Source organism: Triturus cristatus, chromosome 10, assembly GCF_964204655.1.
Source record: "Triturus cristatus chromosome 10, aTriCri1.1, whole genome shotgun sequence".
Taxonomy (NCBI): domain Eukaryota; kingdom Metazoa; phylum Chordata; class Amphibia; order Caudata; family Salamandridae; genus Triturus; species Triturus cristatus.
This window is the reverse complement of record NC_140593.1, coordinates 862,772,647-862,792,764: the sequence shown is the minus strand read 5'-3', so window position 1 is coordinate 862,792,764 and position 20,118 is coordinate 862,772,647. Positions and strand designations below refer to the sequence as shown.

General features: G+C 44.7%; 1 protein-coding gene across 2 annotated transcripts in view; it reads left to right on the top strand.

Annotated features, from left to right (window-relative positions):
• LOC146796120 (uncharacterized) overlaps positions 1-19,161 on the top strand; it is a 531,425-nt gene extending 512,264 nt beyond the window's left edge. Inside the window, exon 8 of one of the 2 annotated variants that reach the window (XM_085628491.1) lies at positions 16,430-19,161. In XM_085628491.1, coding sequence (XP_085484617.1) covers positions 16,430-16,448 — 19 coding nt within the window. In that variant the 3' untranslated portion in view covers positions 16,449-19,161. The remainder of the gene's footprint in view (positions 1-16,429) is intronic. The other variant, XM_085628489.1, reaches the window with a different exon arrangement.
• Positions 19,162-20,118: the final 957 nt, after the last annotated feature.

Sequence of the window (20,118 nt, the reverse complement as noted above, 5' to 3'; positions counted from 1 at the left end):
AAAAAGGGGGGTCCCAAAACGCGTTTTCCCCATGCAATTTCCCTTAGGATCTGTTGTCGCAGCTACAGCCAGAACTGCTGAACGGAATTACACCAAATTTGGCAAAGAGGTAGTCCTCAGTTCAGACTTGTGCCTTTTGCTTAAATGGTGTAAATCCGTTCATTAGTTCCTGAGAAAATTAGGGTAAAAAAGTTAGTGATATCTATGGCCGGGGAGGATCCGCGCACCCTCCCCGCACCCTCCCCGAACCCACCCGAGCACGAGCTAAATGCTAATTGGCTGCCAACACTCTGAATCAGGAAGTGTTGGCAGCCATCTTGTGCCTCGGTAGAACCGAGGCATAAGAAAACCGAAAGAGGTGCAAAACACGACAAGGGGGCAGGGTAGAAACACCCTGACCCCTTAGGCCTTCTCAGGGGGTCCCACAAGGACCCCCAAGGCACAATTTTTTTTTTTTTAAATCGCGGGATGCGCGTAGGGTCCGCCCATCCTGCTGATGAAAAAAAAAAGAAGCGCGGGCTGCTGCGCTTTGTTTTTATGTAGCCCCCGGGGGGGCCAAGTCCCGGGTGCAATATCTTTATCATAATGGGGGGCCCAGAGGGGCCCCACAGCCCCGGGGACCGCCACCCCCGGGGCTTTAATTTAATGTATGCGGGGGGCTCATGGCCATTAACAAAACAAAAAAAAACCTGTGTGAGGGGGGCTCCAGCCCCCCACACACGCCCCGGGGACCGCCACCTCCCCGGGCACTAATTATTTAAAATAGGGGGTCCGTTACGGACCCCCAAGCCCCGGGGAGCACCACCCCCGGGTCTTAAAATTAAGTGGGAGGGGGGCCAGGCGGCCCCCCTCCTGGAACCAAAGATGGCCCTGGGGACCGCCACCCCCCAGGGCCGGCTCCTGCAGTGTCCTGGGGTGCCCACCCCAGGACACTGCTGTTTGCAATGGCAGGGCGGGAGCCTCGCGGCTCCCACCCTGCCATTGCAAACTGCTTTGCTTCATTGAAGCGAGAGCAGGGAAACCTGCTCTCGCTTCAATGAAGCAAAGACGATTGCTTTTCCACATGGGGAACAGCATGTTAGCTGCTCCCCATGTGGAAAAGCAGTGCCAGCTACCGCAGGAAGCAGGGAGCCGGCTGGGACCGTGGGGGGATTGGGACCCCCCCACTGTCCCCAATGAGATGGTCAGGCCCCGGGGGATGGGGTGCCCTGGGCCAGTAGTGGCCCGGGAGTGGGTCAGGTGGCCCCCCTCCTAAAATTAAATAAATAAAAAACGGCCCCGGGGGATGGGGCCAAAAGGGGACACAGGAGGGGGGCAAGGCAGCCCCCCTCCAAAAACAAAACATAACAAAAAAGGCCATGCCCCGGGGGATGGGGTCCTCGGGGCAAATTATGGCCTCGGGAGGGGGGCCACGCGGCGCCCTTCCCGATTTTTTTTTTTAATAAAAAAATACAAATTGGGGGCAGGCCCTGGGGGATGGGGTCCCCATGGCCAAAAAATCAGAAAAAGAAAGGGGGCTACACAGCCCCCCTTCTTAAAAAGAGGGGGAACGAAGAGGGGGAATTCCCCTTCAATGCTGGGGGCCCCAGGGGGCCAACTAGTCCACCAGGAACCTCCAGTATGCGTCAGGGGGCTGCGTTGCAGAGAGGTGTAATGAGGCCACACCCCTTTTTACACCTCTCTGCAACGCAGCTACCTGGCGCTTACTGGAGGTACCTGGTGGGCTAGTTGGCTGCCAGGGGACCTCAGGATTCAAGGGGACTTAATCTCCCAACTGAAAACACGCCACGGGCGCGTTTGCACAGTGGTGAAGGTAGGGGGCGGGGCCTGAGGTGATACTGTGCAAACACGCCCTGTGGCGCGTTTTAAGTTGGAGAATTCATTCCTCTTCAATCCAGAGGTCCCCTAGGGGACAACTAGCCCACCAGGTACCTCCACTAAGCGCCACGGAGCTGCGTTGCAGAGTGTTGTAAAAAGGGGTGTGGCCTCTGAACACCTCTCTGCAATGCAGCTCCCTGGCGCATACTGGAGGTACCTGGTGGGCTAGTTGGCTGCCAGGGGACCTCAGGATTCAAGAGGACTTAATCCCCCAATTTAAAACACCCCACGGGGCGCGTTTGCACAGTGGTGAAGGTAGGGGGTGGGGCCTGAGGTGAGATCTATGCAAACACGCACTCTGCCGCGTTTTAAGTTGGGGAATTAATTCCTCTTCAATCCTGAGGGTCCCTGGGGACCAACTAGCCCACCAGGTACCTCCAGTAAGCGCCACAGAGCTGTGTTGCAGAGTGTTGTAAAAAAGGGGCGTGGCCTCTGAATACCTCTCTGCAATGCAGCTCCCTGGCGCATACTGGAGGTACCTGGTGGGCTAGTTGGCCCCCAGGGGACCTCAGGATTGAAGAGGAATTAATTACCCAACTTAAAATGCACCACAGGGCGTGTTTGCACACGTCACCTCAGGCCCCTCCCCCTTCCTTTACCATTGTACAAATATTCCTCTAAAATCAGCTGAACTACGAATTCCGATTTACTCACCTGTAATCAGGAGAGAACCCAGTGCTGCCTCTTTTAGCCCAGCACTGACCCTGAAAAGTAATTCTAAGCGTACTTACCAGTAACTTGTATTTCCTTCCATAGGAATCCATTGTGTGGTTTTCACCAGAAAAGTTTCTGTGTCTATTTTCTTAAACTAAAAATATTTCTAAAAAATCTTCTGTATGACTTAAACACATTCTTTCAACTGTTTACAGGAGGTTGGCCAGTGCCAACTGGATCTAGGATCCACCACTGAGTAAGAAAAAGTAATGATAACACTACTTACCTGCTAAGTGAATTTTCTGCCATAGGATAACTTTGGTGATTCTATGGGAAAAAGTTTCTAAGTGTCAACTTTTAAAATACTATAATATTACTTAAAAATTACCACTGTAACCAAAGCGCTTTTACTCAACTGTTTACAGGAGATGTCCAAGGACTGAATCTAGGATCCAGTCCTGTGGTTAGAAAAGTAATCCATAAAGTAACTAATTGCATTTAACTAGAAATTCACATTGAGCTCAATGTTGCTTTGTGTTTGAAATTGTGTTGACCATTGCAACAACTGTAACTACTGTACTTAAAAGTCTGTTGCCTATTTGCCAAGTATTTAAACTAAAGTAATTCATTCTGAGAAAGTATATTTTGTATTGTAATGTATAATGTAATTATAATGTAATTTAAAAAAAATATCTAAAAATAAATAGGTCAAAAAATGTAGTAAATCAGTATCAAAAAAATCAGTATAACAATTAATACATTCAAAATTGTCATTTACAAAACCTTTGAAATTCACTGAAAAAACCATAGGTTTCAGGCCTGATATAGTTAGGAATTAGCATTTAAAAAACCTTTGAAATTCACTGAAAAAAACATAGGTTTCAGGGGCGTTATAGTTAGGAATTGGCATTTAAAAAACCTTAGAAATTCACTGAAAAAGACATAGGTTTCAGAGGCGTTATAGTTAGCTGGACATTTCCCTTGTACAAAACCCTAGAAATTCCCCCGTTATAGTTAGTTCAGCTAACTATAACTCACGCCCCCGCAATGCACTGCTGATGACGTCACATATTACATCACTCATGACATGGTCAGTGACATCACTGATGACATCACTGATGACATCTCAAATGCCATGCCCCTCAGCCACACAATAGCTGAATGTTGGGAGATGAGAAACCAACTATATATGAAGGAGGCAAGTCACCCATCACTGATAAAGCACACAATGCCAAGTGTAACGCCCATGTCCTGCACAGACCTCACTATGTAAAGCGCAAACCTCTCCATGTGGAGATATACTATTGATACTTGTAGTGTAGTGCACAGTGGACGCAACCATGTTACCTCAGGCAGTGGGGAAGATCTCGGTCATGTAGCTGTGTTGTTCCCCCCTGGAAGCGGAAGCGGAGTGGGCTGCTCCAAAGTACGCCACTCCAGCATAGAAGTATGAATAAATAGACCAGGCCCTAGGCATGGTTCACTTGTGGGAAGACCAACGAGTCTGTCAGAATGGCAGCCCTCACCCTGCCACGTGGCAGCCGCCATAACCACGGGTCTCCTCGACACAGGGCCCCTGCGACCCCAGCGGCACAGCACCGAAGACTTATGTCTGTACCGACTACTGCCTTCGATCTACACTACGGACAACACACGGCTCACAATGCAGATGTAGGGGAGATTGCAGATATCGCAGTCCAGTTCGCAAGACACGTTGCTCCCAGTGTGGCCCACCCAGACCACGCATCATCACAGGGTGCGCACACTCTGAATACTCCAGGTGCCACTAACTGTGCAGCTCAACTCAATGCCACGTGCTGTGCGCCCATCCTGACCGCTGCCTCCGCCTCACACTGGAGTAACATGGTTCACAATTCAACTTTAGTAGCGACGCAAATTGTGTAAGAGACTATAATGGGTTAAGAAGACCAAATGCTCCCAATCTGTGCAGCTCAAGTCAACGTCACCTGCCTGTGGGCCTTTGCTGACCGTTGCCTCCGGCCTACACTGTGGAAAACCGGCGACACGTGGTGCCAACTAACCCAGTTCAACACAAGCCGATCCCACATGTGTAACTGTGTCCTGAGTCCTCAATGGCAGTGACCACAGCACCAGACTCCCTTCGATCACCGAGGGGTATTTCCACATGGAAGACCGGCGACACGTGGTGCCACTGAACCTGTACTACGCAAGGTTTGTTTGGGTCACCAACGTATGCACTTGGCTGTGGACCCTAGCTCACCGCTACCTCTGTCCTACACTGTGGGCGACCGGCGACAAATAGTTCCACTAACCGTCTTCAACACCAGCCGATCCCACATGTGGAACTGTGTCCTGAGTCCTGAATGGCAGTGACCCCAACTTCTTGCCAGCGACCACAGCACCAGACTCCCTTTGATTAGTGTGGCGGATTTGCATATCGAAGTCATCAATGTGGAAAGTATTGCCGACTAAAAGATAACGCAAAAGATAAATTTTACACAAACTGTCGATTTCCCTTTCCACGTCCAGTAATTTCCAAAGGAAGAGTGAACAGTTTTATGTCAGCAATGAGACATACCATCACTCGAAAATCACCCAAAAATACTTATAATTTAAAAAGAACAGAAGCATCGAAGTACAATAATGATAACAATACGGAGATTTTGAAGATGTGAAATGCAACTATGAACATACAATATGATGCACATAACTCAATTGCTGTTTCTCACTATGTCACGTCATATATTACCAACTCTGAGAAGACAGAATTAAAAGAAATGTGGGAAGAAATTTCACAGGAGAAGACACTTAGGAAAAAAATGTACAGCTCCAGTTTGAAGATACTTTCACATCGAGAAATTGGATCCTACCAACGTTCGGATCGATAGACATCTGCAAGTTTATATTCAAAGTCAACAGACACCATCAGGTTTTCCTGCGGCACGAAATCGAGTTTAAATATAAATGTTATAAAACACATTTGTGACAATATAGACTTACGTTACTGTGCTAGTCAAGAGAACTGTACAGAAAATAACAGTTGGATATGTCTAGGTGTTGATCAACAAATGGAAGATAATACTGTTGTGAAGTTTGAAAAAGAAATAACAAAGTTTAAAGTAGTTTCAGGTGAAAATCCCAACTATGTTTAGATTTATTGCCGACGTACTCATTATAAAATTCAAACTAGGAATGTAGATGTACTACCACTAACCCTATTCAACACAAGTCGATCCCACATGTGTAACTGTGTCCTGAGTCCTCAATGGCAGTCACCCCAAGTCCGTGGCAGTGACCACAGCACCACACCCCCTTCGATCACTGAGGCATATTTCGATATGCAAGGCCAGCGACACGTAGTCCCACTAACCCTCTTTAACACAAGCCGTTCCCACATGTGGAACTGTGTCCTAAATGGCAGTGACCCCAAGTCTGTGGTAGCAACCACAACAGCATACTCTCTTTGATCAGTTAGACATATTTCCATATGCAACGGCGGCGACACGTGGTGCCAATAACTCTGTTCAACACAAGCCGATTCCACATGTGTAACTGTGCCCTGAGTCCTGAATGGCAGTGACCCTAACTCCGTACCACCACACTCCCTTTGATCAGTGAGGGGTATTTCCATATGCAACTACAGACTCCAGTAGGCAAGTAAGTATCACAGTCCTACACCCTACATATTATCCTTTTAGTATCCTTGCTTCAATAACTTTTTTTTATATCAGGTATAGCTTTACTACAATGACCAAATTAATCTTCAAATGAAAACTAAAATAGAATAGCAGTCTGCACTGCAGGCAGTCCATCTCCCAATTCCATTTTTAAATGCTAATTTCTAACAACAAGATTGTACTCAGAAAATACAACACTTCGTCAGTGTAGTCTATACTTATTTCATCTTTTCATCATTCGCCTACACTGCACTCACTAGGGCTCCCAATGGATATTATTTCTCCATTCATTAACTACAGAGTCCACTAGGCAATTAACTATTACAGGCCTCAAATCTACATAATATCCTTTTAGTATCCTTTCTTCTTGAACATTTTTTATATCAGTTATACCTTTAGTACAATCACCAAATTCATTTTCAAGTACATACGAACACTTAGCAGTCTACACTGCGGGCATTAGACCTCGCAATTTGAATTTTGGACACGTGGTGCCAACTAACACTGTCCAACACAAGCCAATCCTACATGTGTAACTGTGTCCTGAGTCCTGAATGGCAGTGTCCCCAAGTCCGTGGCACCGACCACAGCACCACACTCCCTTCGATCAGTTAGACATATTTCCATATGCAGTGACACAAAACGTCATGACAGCAACCACACCACCACACTCCCTTCGATTAGTGAGGAGTATTTTCATATTGAAGGCTGTCGACAAGTGGTGCCACTGAACCTGCACTACGCAGGCCGGTGAGGCCACCAACGTATGCACATGGCTGTGGGCCCTTGCTTACCGCTACCTCTGGCCTACACTATGATCAGCAGGCCTCGCAATTCAGATAGAGTCATGATTCCACATGACGCAGTCCTATAGCCAAGACACATTGCTCCCAGTGCTGCCCGTCCACACCAAGCATCAACACAGGCTCATACACTCTCAATACTTCTGGTGCCACTAACCCTCTTTAACAGAAGTCGATCCCACATGTGTAACTGTGTCCTGAGTCCTGAATGGCAGTGACCCCAAGTCAGAGGCAGCAACCACACAACATACTCCCTTTGATATGTGAGGCATATTTCGATATACAAGGCCGGCGACACGTAGTCCCACTAACCCTCTTTAACACAAACCGATCCCACATGTGTAACTGTGTCCTGAATCCTAAATGGCAGCCAACCCAACTTCGTGGCAGCTATCACAGCACCAGACTACCTTCAGTCTTATTTGTTGTTCTTTTCTTTAAATATTTTTTTATATGTAAATCTATACATGTCTAAGACTCTTCTTTGTCCAACCGCACAGGGACACTTCCGGGCCCAAGAAGGTTGTTGGGGGTATGGTGGTAATGTGGGAAGAAGGTGCGTTACCTGCTGATGTGGGGAGAGGCAGCGTCAAAGGGGTATCTATCTCAAAAAGAACTCTGATATGTTTTCACAAATACCTCGGACAAATGCCAGCTGATGGACTGAATCACAAAATGATTTTTCAATACTTCTGTAGCGTGAGTTATGAACAGTTCGCACTCAGGCTCACAGAGGGACAGCTGCAGCCAGTCCACTCCACTCACAGACGCAGTACTATGAGCCGTCCGAGATATTGTAGCTACCCTGCCTTGTTCCGTCATACGCCATGCCACACCATGCCATGCCACTCATATTACGTTCCGACGATGGCCCCACATACCTACGTGTCACAGGCGTGCTCGCTGTTCCTGTGCAGGTCAGTGGTCTAGTTCGCCACATCTCCAGCCCACTCCCTGAGGGCAGCTTTACCCACACACCACACCCGTCCGGCACATGCGTCACAGGCCATGTGACCACGCAAATATAATAGATCGACAACGTCACATCCTTTATTGCCAGTGCTGACTAGATGCCGGACACTCCACATGTCTCAACCATAAAGAGTCTTTCAAAGCTTGCGCAGAAGGTTAGTCGCACCCTAATCTGTATAGCCCTCAGGGGCCTACCACCCCCTGGGCGCGGACTTCAGATGAACAGGGTTAGTGCCACCCGAAGCTCATATGGCCATCATGGGTCTACCACCATGTGGCACAAACTTAACTTCTATAGGCTTAGCGGCCCCAAAAGCTGATGTGGTCTCTGTTATTGATGACTCGGGGACATGTGTGAGATCTGCCAGGCCATTGAGAAGATGATGTGGTCTCCGCCATTCATGACTCAGGACTCAGCGACATCTGTGCGATCCGCCAAGCACCTGATGTGGTCTCCGCCATTCATTACTCAGGACTCAGAGACTTATCTGGGATGAGTTTTGACGGGCATGTGTGGTGCCCACTGCTGCACACTCCGGTGGCACCAGGTAATTATTTGCTCATGGATGTGCAGGGACGGCAGTGTCTCTCTCTCTCTCTCTCTCTCTCTCTCTCTCTCCCCACTGTCTCCCCCTCTCTCTCCCCCTCTCTCTCCCCCTCTATTTCTCTCTCTCTTTCTCTCTCTCTCTCTCTCTCTCCCTCACTCTCTCTCTCTCTCTCTTCCTTCTTTTCCTTCTATCTCTCCAACTCTCTCTCTTCCTTCTCCCTTTCTCACTCCCTTTCTTTCCTTCCCTCTCTTTTTCTCTCTGTCTCTCTCCTTTGATATGCGCATTACACGGGGCCTTATTTTGGGCTTTGTTTTCCAGGCTCTGTTGTCCACATCCATGGTCCCCACAGCAGTGTTCCACCTTGTTATTTTGGTTTTTTTTTTAAAATAAATTTTGTTTATTACTTTATCGTTGATATACGTTAATAAAAAAAGAAAGTTTAAAAAATTTTTTTAGAACGTTTCTGGTTGTTTTCTTAACTGCTGTGTAACTCTTTCTTGTTCTTTCTTGTTCTTATTACTGTTATTTGATGAAGTCCACCATGGTCTTAAATTTTGGAGGACTTATCGGGGGAATACTGGTGATGTCTGCAGTTTCCACCAACTTCTGAATAGTGTGTTAGATTTATCTCAACTTTACTTCCATTAAAGTACTGATAATGAAACGCAGACTAGCCGTTCCCGTGCAAAAAGACACGAGGTGCACCTTTGCGATTTATTCTTAATACTAAAATCCTGTATTGAATTGCACTGGCATAGTGGCTGCACTCACAGTGTACACACAAAATCATTTACGAAACCTCATTGTATTTATATTGATTGGGAATCGGGTGTCAGGTGCTGGATCTTGACGAGATACACTGCCCAGTTCGTATATTGTCCTGCACACGCAAAAAATCACATCACAACTTTCACACCAACTGCAATGCGAAATAAATTCCGGGGATAAGCCACGTTAGCACCAGGGATTTTACACCTGCTTTCTGATGGTGTTAAGCAGGACGACTACCGGCACCATGAAAGAGAACACAGCCAAGAGCCACACCAGAACACCCGCAGGTGCCATAGAATAAATGAGCATGATACAGGGATACCCATGAGGGCACAAGACTCTTCGGAACAACTCCGGGACTGCCAATGCCCCCCAAACCAACATCTGAGCAAGTATGTCCCTCTGGTCATTGTGTTAGCATGATAGGCACCAGCCCTGCAACATCACAGTGTGCTATCACCTCAGCGTTGGCAGTGAGCCTGGACATGTAGCTACGCATGAATTCTCCTGCATGCACAACCGGTGTGTGCTGGTCTGGAGTACACAGGTCAGTGCAGGGGTGTGCCTATCCGACAACGGGAACGGGGTGTATCAGACATCTCCGTGTACAGGAAGTGCGGTAAGTGTGTCTCTGTGTTCTGGTGTGGCCTGCCACAAGGGCCGCAGCAGTTGATATTGCAAAGTGGCATGCACCACCTCCAAACGGCACTGTGATGGTGTAGTTGGAATGCAGCAGAACATGCGCAAATAGGCATTACAATGGTGTGCCGTACGAGTGCACGAGATACAACAGCGCACCGTACAAAAGTGTGGGAGCTCGTGGGAGGGAGGAGCAGCTGTTAGCAATGTAACAGACAGTGAACTCGCCATGTGCCACGTGCTGGGCATCTCATCCATGATGACCACGGTCACAGACATCCCACAGCAGCAACGACCCGCCTTTGTACACATCCTCTATGCATGCAGCATGGTTTTCACTTCTATGCTCGTTCACTGGTGTGATGTTGGTGAGTTGTGTGACTTATGCTCCTTGTTGGTGTGTTTCATTTTGGTCATTGTTAGTCTATACTTGTTCGATACTTAATTGTGCATGTCTGCCATTCTGCCCATCTCCCCCTGTCCCCCCACTCCCTGCTTCTTCCTCTTCCTGGTGCTGTTCTGTCTATAATTGTGTTGCTCCACACATAAATAAATGTAAAGAACACATTAGAATAGTTCCTTGATTCTTTTAGGTTTCAAAACTTCTCTCTCTTGGTTTCTTTTTAATTTTCCATATAAACAGTTTTTCTTAATATTCAACAACACATAGAAGTCAGAAGTGCAACGTATTCTATCAACACACTTTCTAGAACATTCTAGAACGTGTGCAGGTTAAAAGTTCATCAATCTTTTTAAACGTAACCATATTTTTTTGCAACATTTTCTCGAACATTTAACGGCACGTGCAGGTTAAAAGTTCACGATTGTTTTAAGTTCGAACAGTGCCTTCCAAATGCAAGTAGCAGGTGTGGTTGAGTTGACAACTTATATCCTATGATATGTACTCCACGTTGAAACTGCTTTTTCTTAACCAATCACAAAGATGCTTTTCCACAAAACAAATGTGCACCCTACTTTTAAAAAAGAATGCTTTTCGTCTCCCAATCATGTATCGTTTTGTATGGCAATAAATATTAGTTCCCCATCTTTAAACATATCTCTTATTCTACCAAGGAACTGCATGAGCTACAGACATCTTTCCATACCTTCCAGCCATACCTTCAAAATGCTAGTGTGGATTGTATGATATAGCTATATTTTTTGGTGCAAGAGGTATGCAGAACAGAGACGTATTGACTTAGAACTAGGTTTACAAAATGTGGACATTAAATGGTTTGCACAGAGAGGATTGAAGTGGCACCAATTGTTGCCTTTGGTTAAAACCTGTTTGCATCTCCAACACCCTGACCTCAAGATTGTGCACAGTGGTGGAAACGACCTAGGCATATTGACCGGGGTTGGTTTGGAAATGCTTATGAAGGACACCTTTGGACAATTGATGTTACTTTTCCCTCAAACTGTCTTTGTATATTCCAATATATGCCAAAGACAGAAGTGGAAATGGTCAAAACAATGTTGTCCTCAGATTGAAAAATCTAGGAAGAATGTCAACAAAGCTGTGTCTGCATACCTCAGAGACCACAAAATGGGGTCCATCTACAACAACAACATACGTTTTGATATGGCTGATATCTACAGAAGTGATGGAGTACACTTCACTGATCACGGAAATCGAGTTTTCCTGAGTAACTTGAATCTGTCCATCCGCACTTATATGTAGCTCCAACTAATCAACACAAGGGCTCTTTTTAGAGCCACCCTATAACTGACAACGTAGGCCCGCTATTTTAGGGCCAGGTAACGGCAACTCCCGGACCCTCCCCAAAATGTATTCTCCACACAGCTGTGACGCAGCAGCCAGACCATCTGACTTTGCAGCACAGAGCTCTCGCTTTGATCACCACCTCTACTCCCCCATAGGGGTGAGTAGTTTGCGCTTTACAAATACCGTATTGATTTTCCTTCGCACTCTCTGTACAACACCACCTAAGCACCATATACAAGTTGGACAAGTGTGGCACAGCGCCCAGAGCACATGACTTCACAGCATAGCAAACACCGGCTCACGGTTTCATACACGAGTCCAGCAGCAGCTCAATTTAGCAGCATGACACTCTAGACAATACCTCACTTAATTTCCGTACACAGCACTTTCAGACGAGTAGGGGTCAGTAGTTCACTGGCTTTACCCCGAGTCCATCAGCAGCTCAGCTTACGCCTCCAGCGTCATCAGACCCGTAGGAGTGAGTAGTTTGCACTTTACAAATACCGAATTGATTTGATACGCGCAAATTTTTCCTTCGCACTCCCTGTATAACACCCTCTAAGCACCATACACAAGATACAATGTTCGAAACAAAAGTTCCTCCGAGTAGGTATAACTACATACTGGCACTACTTGGACAGATGTGGCACAGTGGCCAGAGCACATGACTTCACAGCATATGACACACTGTTGGACTCACGCTTTCATCCCAGAGTCCGGCAGCAGCTCAGCCTAGCACCATGAGACTGTACACAATACCTCGCATATTTTCCGTACCCCAGGACTTTCAGACCAGTACAGGTCAGTAGTTTGTCCTAGTAGGTATAAGCACATGCTGGAACTACTTCCACAGGTGTAGTTCAGCGGCCACGGCACATGACTTCACAGCATAAGACACACAATTTGGGCTCACGATTTAATCCCCGACTCCTGCACCAGCTCACCTTAGCAGCATCATAGTCTAGGCAATACCTCATTTAATTTCCGTAGCCCAGCACTTTCACACCACTAGGGGTAAATACTTTGCTTCACACCCCGTCTCTGGCACACCCTAAACACCCCACAGAGGTTACAGTGCTCCTACCCTCCTTTTCCCCACTTTTTTTGCCCTTTTTTCCCCTTACTCGCTTCAACGGAATCACAAAATGGCAGCCAACCCTTCCTAGTTTCAACCACTCGCAGCACTCACAACCAATAAGCAGCAAGCTCGTGTTTGTAACGCCTCAGCCAATCAGATGGCAGGATTCCCAAATACCGATATCTGTAAATTTCGATGTTTCTCAGAAACTACTGAATGGATTTACACCAAATAAACAAAAGCGTGCTTTCTAGACCATGACCCTTCTCCCTGCCAAATTTGGGGTAATTCCGTTCACCCGTTCGACTTGTAGCCTTGTCTAAAGTTTCCTATGGAAATTAACATGGAGAAAACACATTTTTTCTCGGCCCCCCCTTGACGAATCACCCCCAAACTTCCCACATAGGAGCTGATATGAACAAAGAATTAGTTTCGAAAATTTCATGATGATTCATCAAACGTCGCCAAAGATATAAGCAAAACAAAAAATGTTCTTCCAATGGAAACTTGGTCCTAACTATAACTACCTACTGGCGACCGCCAGTAGGTAATATATGTATATATATTACATTCCATACTACTGTACTGCTGCTCCCTCCGTATGGTGAATCACTGCTGACTACAAAATAGATCTCTTTTTAATTGGTGTTTCCCGTTGGTGCAGTTATTAGAAGTTAAAACCTAAAACAGGAGAACCTACCAACCCTAAGCGCTGTCCATGAGTTCTAGGGAGTCTTAAACCTAACACAAAGGAGCTGCTACAGAACCCCCAGAAAAGTTTGGACTTAAAAAATTTTGGACTTCCAAAACCTCCAGAGCGTCAGCAGGGCTTCATAGTAATGGTGTCCAATTTCAATGCAACTTCATCAGATACCGCTTAGTCTTTCCAAGCTGGATGATTTTGAGCTCCATACAAAAGGCCTACTCAGAAGATAAAATATTTGGTCTGGATGAATCCGCTAGGTTTATCTGCCCCACCTTCCATTGCTGTCAGCCCGAAATCCCACCTGAGTCCCAATCTACTGCCTGCTTAGACTTTCAGTGGTGTGTAGAGCTGTTTAATGCTATTTTCACTCAAATCTTAGAAAATTCATATCCCTGGTTCCCCTTATTAGATTTTTGTCATTTTGTAGTCCCATTTATAATCGAGATTTGCTCTATTTTTCTAATCTGGGTTCGCATTTTAATTGCTTTGTTGTTTGACTTTATAAGTGTTTTGGCTCTGCATAAATACCAAATGTTACAAGGGGGTTGCAGTTTCTTTTAGTGGAAAGAAAGAGAATATGAGGTTGGAAGTGGACTGGAGAGTCAGATTTCTCAAGAGCAGAAGCCCTCACACACCCAGATGGGTGTCATGCTTCATCAGAGGGCATGCTCCTCACTGGGCCGGCACTGCAATACCCGACAGGCATTTGCAAGGGGGCTCTTTGTCGGAGATCTTTTCTTCCAATGCTGTATTTGAAGTGTAGGTGTGGGGCTGCTGGTGTAGATTGGTGTAGGTAATGTGTGCATGTGAAAAGTGCATTTTAAAATAGATTAAGCAGTCCTCAAAAAGACTTTTATAGATGAGTCCACTTTTCTAAATAAAATCGTGGTGGCTATCAAAATAGACAATGATCTATGATAGCTCTGTGGGTCACCATATTTATTGCCGTTATAAATTGCTAATGATCTTGTGGCAATTCATCAGGACCAATGTTCCCTAATCTACACTGTGGTTGGAATCTAGGGTTATGTAAGTCCAAAAGATAGCTAATTACAAGTTACCTAGATTAGTATAGGTAGATGCATTCATGTAATGTTTTCTAAACACCGACCTATACTAAAGAGTAGAAACATAAATGACGGGCTGACACTACTTACGGGTATTGGTGGGGTAGCGCTGGGACACCCTGTTGCTGGGGCAGCTATACGCTGTATAAATCTGTTAATAATAATAATAATAATAGTAATAATAATAATAATAATAATAATACTAAAACAACAAGTCACCTAAACATATTCTCAATCTGGTGCAGCATGCATAACACTGCAAAACATGCCACTATTGGTGTAGGTGCAATCTGCACTGTGCAAAACAAACAATACATTTAAAACCACATTAAGCAACCATGTGGCAAACTTGTCGGTAACCACAACACATAGATTTCAGACACTGTGCGAAAGTGGGTAAACTCACCCAATTTAGGTAGCGGTAATGCCTCCTCGAGTGAAAGCAGTGCTTATGCTAATGCAGCATGCTGGGTGACAAAATGAGCACATATTACACAGGAGGCACCTCATAGTTAAGGGTGCTCAAGTGGACTCTGTAAGGGGGATATGTGAAGACAAATTTGTGGCAGTACTTACACAACTGTAGTGCATAACCCGCAGGACAACCTACCCAGTCACTGCTTCCTCAGAGGTGGAGTAGCAAGTGGGAAGTCCGTCTTAAGTATTATTACCCTGTGGCTAATTGTTTACGGTGGATGCCACCTTCTAACACGTAGTAACTAGACAGTGTGCCGTGTCTTTGTATTAACCAAAAACAGGCCCATCTTACAGGGGGTGGATGTCGCTCGAGAGTCAGTCTGGTTCCTTGTAACAAGCAGCAAAATAAGACATTTATCGGTATGGAGTTCCTACCAATGGTTCTCCTCCCTGCGAGATAATAGTAAGCGCCGGAGGGTTCTTCCGAGAGCCAACAGTAACCACACAGGGTAGGCGCGCCATGGGTACTATCTTGGATTGGCATTGCCCAGAAGGTTCTTATAATAAATGATGGTGCACACACCGGCAACCCAGAAGGTGCGGGCTGTCTTTTTGGCCTATTCTTTGGAATCAATTTGTGTAAATGCTGTGTAATATGGGGTCAGTGGAAAGGTAAACTTGCTCGAGCAACACATGGTGGATACAGAAAGGCGATAAAGCGAATTAACTCTTCATATTGGGTCCAATCGATAATCAATTGGACACTAGGTTTCCACCAACCTAGATTCCTATGAGTAACTAATGCCATATGCTTATAAATTAGACTGCAGATCAGTTCCTTCAGGTTACACAGATTTTATAGGTGTAGGTGAAAGTGCACAGCTGTCCCTTCTAAGCAGATGTTACATGTTTAGATTTTAAACAGAGCAACTGTTCCTCATGATTTGCAGACATTTCAGGCACAGGTGTCATGCAGAAGAACTATCTTACAGACAATCCAAAACTTCCAGGCCAGAATTTTAGCTATGCCACATATTACACAGATCTTACTGTCTCAAACAGTAAATGTACCCTTCAAGTTATACAGACCCTACATGCACAGATTTTAGGTAGCAGTGTTTTCCCTCAGACTACATAAGGGTCAGTATAAGGCTTTTAATCATATTACACAGGTATTACAGTCACAAGCATCTGGCAACAGAGCTAAACCTCAAGAAATATATGAAAGAATTGTAGAGGCCTCAAACAATATATCAATTTCTCAGGCTTAGCAGCTGATGCAAATCCATCCTTAGAAAACAGATAGGTTCCTAATGTTTCAAAGATTTAAGAGACAAAGAGTGGCATTGGATAGACCAGTTACTCTAAAATATACAATCATCCAAAATCATCAGATAGAAGCATTTTACACTGGATTTTGTAATGATGGAAACTGCACATCTGAGCGAAAGGTTGCGTTGCATAGAATTGATATATAACATTACCCCTAACCTCTCTACCTATGACCACAGGGAAGTTGCGAGGTGCTGAGCCCCTCTGAGGTCTTGATGAGAAGCATGGTGGAGTCGCAAAAATCCCAAGGTGAGAACACTCTGCATGGACAGCAAAACCTGGGATTTGATGGAGAAGAACAGCCTTGGCCGAATGTCTTCGATACTTAAGTGTATGAGGTGAATTCCTCAGCCTGCCCAGCTGTTTGGACCCTTCCAAAATGGACTGCAATTAAGGTCTTGGTTAAGTGTCATGTAAATGAATGATTCTTGCCTAGTGTAAGCCACCATCATTGGTCAAAAATTAACTTAGTTTATGTTCCATAGCCTTCAATTTTAATGTGTAAGTATGAGCTTAGCGAATGTAAGCACACATCTACTCTCCCATATGACTGTGAACAACAGCAGAACTGAAAATAGGGTTAGAACCTCTTTGAAGAGCATGTTGGTTAGTCTTCATGACATTGTACCAGGAACAACTGGAAAGAAATGCCTAGCCACTGGCATAAATTTACCAAATAACAACAATCCGATATTTTGTTGAACCTGGTTGGATGAATTTCCCAAGACACAGCATCAGGAGTTGTTCATGGTAGGGCAGATTGTACCCTATTGTTTATAGTGCATCAATTTCACATGTGAAAAGTGTAGCCGATCCAAATATCCCCACCAGCATCAATCAAACTCGTACTAAGCATCACTGGAACAGTTACATTATGACATGTAAAGTTTTAATTGAAAATATCTGGAAAATGTTCGGTAGGAACTTGCTTGTTAGATCTCAGCTTGAAAGTTGAATCGTTCTTTAAAGATTCCTACAACGTGTGTAATGTGTGCAGCAAAGATTTTATTTGTAATTTTAAGTGATATATACAAAACCGTCCTTTTTTAATGCTAATATGATTACTGTTTGTGCATTTGAGCAATAGCAAGTATGCCAATATGCAGTGGGGGGGGGGGGGCAGGGCAGCAGCAGCTGTGATGGCATGGTAGAGGGGAAGCTGAATTAAAAAAATTAAGTACAAATGTTTTACCTGATCTTGAAGCCCACCTTGTGCTTCGGTGCTCATCCGTTCTCCTGCTGCTCCCGAGAGTCTCTGGGACAGACTCCTCAACCAATCCAGACACAGCTCTCATGCTATGAGATTAGCGTTGGGATTGACCTGAGCTGGCTAGTTTGATGGTCCACTCAGGCATAGGGAGTCGGTGCCGTTTCTCCACCAGACTGTATAATACAGTGGGTTAGAGAAACCTAACTGCTCATGTCTGTTTGGCCAGCCTAAGATGGCCAGCCAAGCAGACATTCCTAATTAGAAGTGCACCAACCAATCAACCCTGTGACCCCAGCCCGCCCCGCCTCGCCCGACACACGCTGGCTCAACCAGCAACTGAAAAATAAAACAATAATAAAATAGAATGTTATTTTTCAGCTGCTGGCTCTGAGCCAGTAGGGGTGATGTTCCTCCACCATTGTGGAAGAGTCGCCGCTGGTAGAGAGTTGCAGGGCCTGGAGACAGGATAACTTGTTTCAATAGAGTAGCCAATGAAAGTGTACTTGATTGCTACGATTTTCCAAACTTCATGTTTGTTTTAAACTTATGCTAACACAGCAGAGAAGGAAAATGTTCATTCTGGTCTGCATGCAATGTTCATGAACGTTGAAGCTGAAGTTTAGCTATGAGGAGAGGTGACCTTGCAGAATTCCATGTGGAAGGAATGAGGAAAAGATTGCATTAAGTTTCCTTATACCTCTTACAATTTTTTTATCAAGAATACTTCACAAATTTTGTAGCAAAGCAAGAGCTAATCATTAGCTGACCACCATACATTATAAAGATATATATATATAAGGTACAGGGTAACAAATGTAAAAATGAGGTTAGAGACAGACTAGTTGCTGGAATTAATACTATTCTATAGAATTCCCCCTATTCTGATAGAAAAGGGACATAATGTGACTTGGCATATTACTATGAACTTATACAACCATGGGGGGTTATCATATAGATATGTTTTAGATTAATAGGTAAAGGTGTGTGATGAAGCTTTAATGGGGCTTATCCAACCCAGCCCTAATGTGTATGATTATTGATCTGTTTATATTAATGAAGATGATTCCAATCAACATGATGTGCAAACTAATAGTGTATAATAAATACTCATATATTGTAAAATATCAATAATTGTGTGTGCATACTGATTTTGGGGTGCAGAGCTAGGCTCCATGCATACTATCTATAGATAGAGTCTCTGAGAGGATTGTCTGATGCCTAACAACCTTGTCTATCTGAGCATAACTCGCTAAGGAAAGAGTGAGAGACACCTGTCAGTTCCCCTTTACTCCAACAAGTTCAGCATTAACTTTTGAGACTTAGGGGATCTACCGATTGTGCCTTTATTAATTTGGGCCAAACACAAGTCATGGATTCTGTTTCTGAAAACATCGTGAGCATATGGCTTCTGGTGCACTTGTCAGTTTCACAATGCATGGACCGCCCCATTTTAGTTTGTTTGGGTGGGTGAGAAACACGCTATTCAAACTAAACTTCCATAAACTGCCAACAAGGAAGCCTGTGCAATAGGTACATTATTGAAATGCAATTACCAATCAAGCTGGAAGCACTTGTTTTATTTTGTTTCTTGTTTTCCTTGTAATGATTTCTTTTTCTGTGCTCTAATATCCCAATTACCTTCAGCGAGTATCATGGTGTTTTAATTTTCACCAGATAAATCGATGTATGAATTATTTTGCTTCATCTTCAGTGTCTCTAGTCCGACATTTTTTTTAAGCAAATGTTTAAAAAACATATTCATTGTCTGCTGTCAATCTTTTAATCCAGGACATGTGCAAGACGAACTAATGCTGCTGTAACCGTTGAATGTTTGCAGGAATGGAGAATCTTTGGTGCACAGAAAATCGTTTTGTGCTTAGACAAAACAACATCTTATTCATTGTAAATTATTTGATCCTGTAATACAATTTGCTCATGGTCCTCACTCAATAACAAGTCATGCAAAATGTTTCTACTGCCTTCAGTTTTGATCATTAAGAGATCTGGTCTCGTTAGCATGTCCCCTATGCGGTTTTTGTGGGAGAGGTTGAATGCAAGGGTTCTGTGTACCATTATGACTTCCAAAAGATCGATCATTTTTTGTTACCTCGAAGGATGTGCTGTAGATAGTGCCCATTTGCGACTGCAAAAAAGTAATGTGTAATGTACTAAGGTATATTGTGCATTGAAAACGGCTGGACTGGTTGTAGCGGGCATTGGGCGTTTCCCCAGTGGGCTGTAATGGTGGGGGCCGGTTTTGTCACTGGGGGCCGGTTTTGCAGCAGTTCTGCAATATAGGCCCCGACTAACAAAATCGGGAGCAGTGGTTTTTACTAGCACACCACCCCCTGCTCCCAGGGCAGGTCGAGCAGCAATCTGCCTGGACTGGTTGCTGTTCCCAGTCCAGCCCTAATTACAAATCGCATTACAACACTCAAATCACCTGTTTTGAGGCCTTGTTATTCATAAGGCAAAGAGGGCAACAAATAACTCTCCAACTCTCAAATTGGGTCATCCTTAGCAAAGCAGATGCTTCTGCTTCCCTGATGACCCTTACTTTACTTTATAAGCTTTATTTCAGCTTTAAGCCATAAAAGCACATGCGATAAAACATACATTAAAAACAGTTAGTATGTACATTATAAAATGTGCAAAATT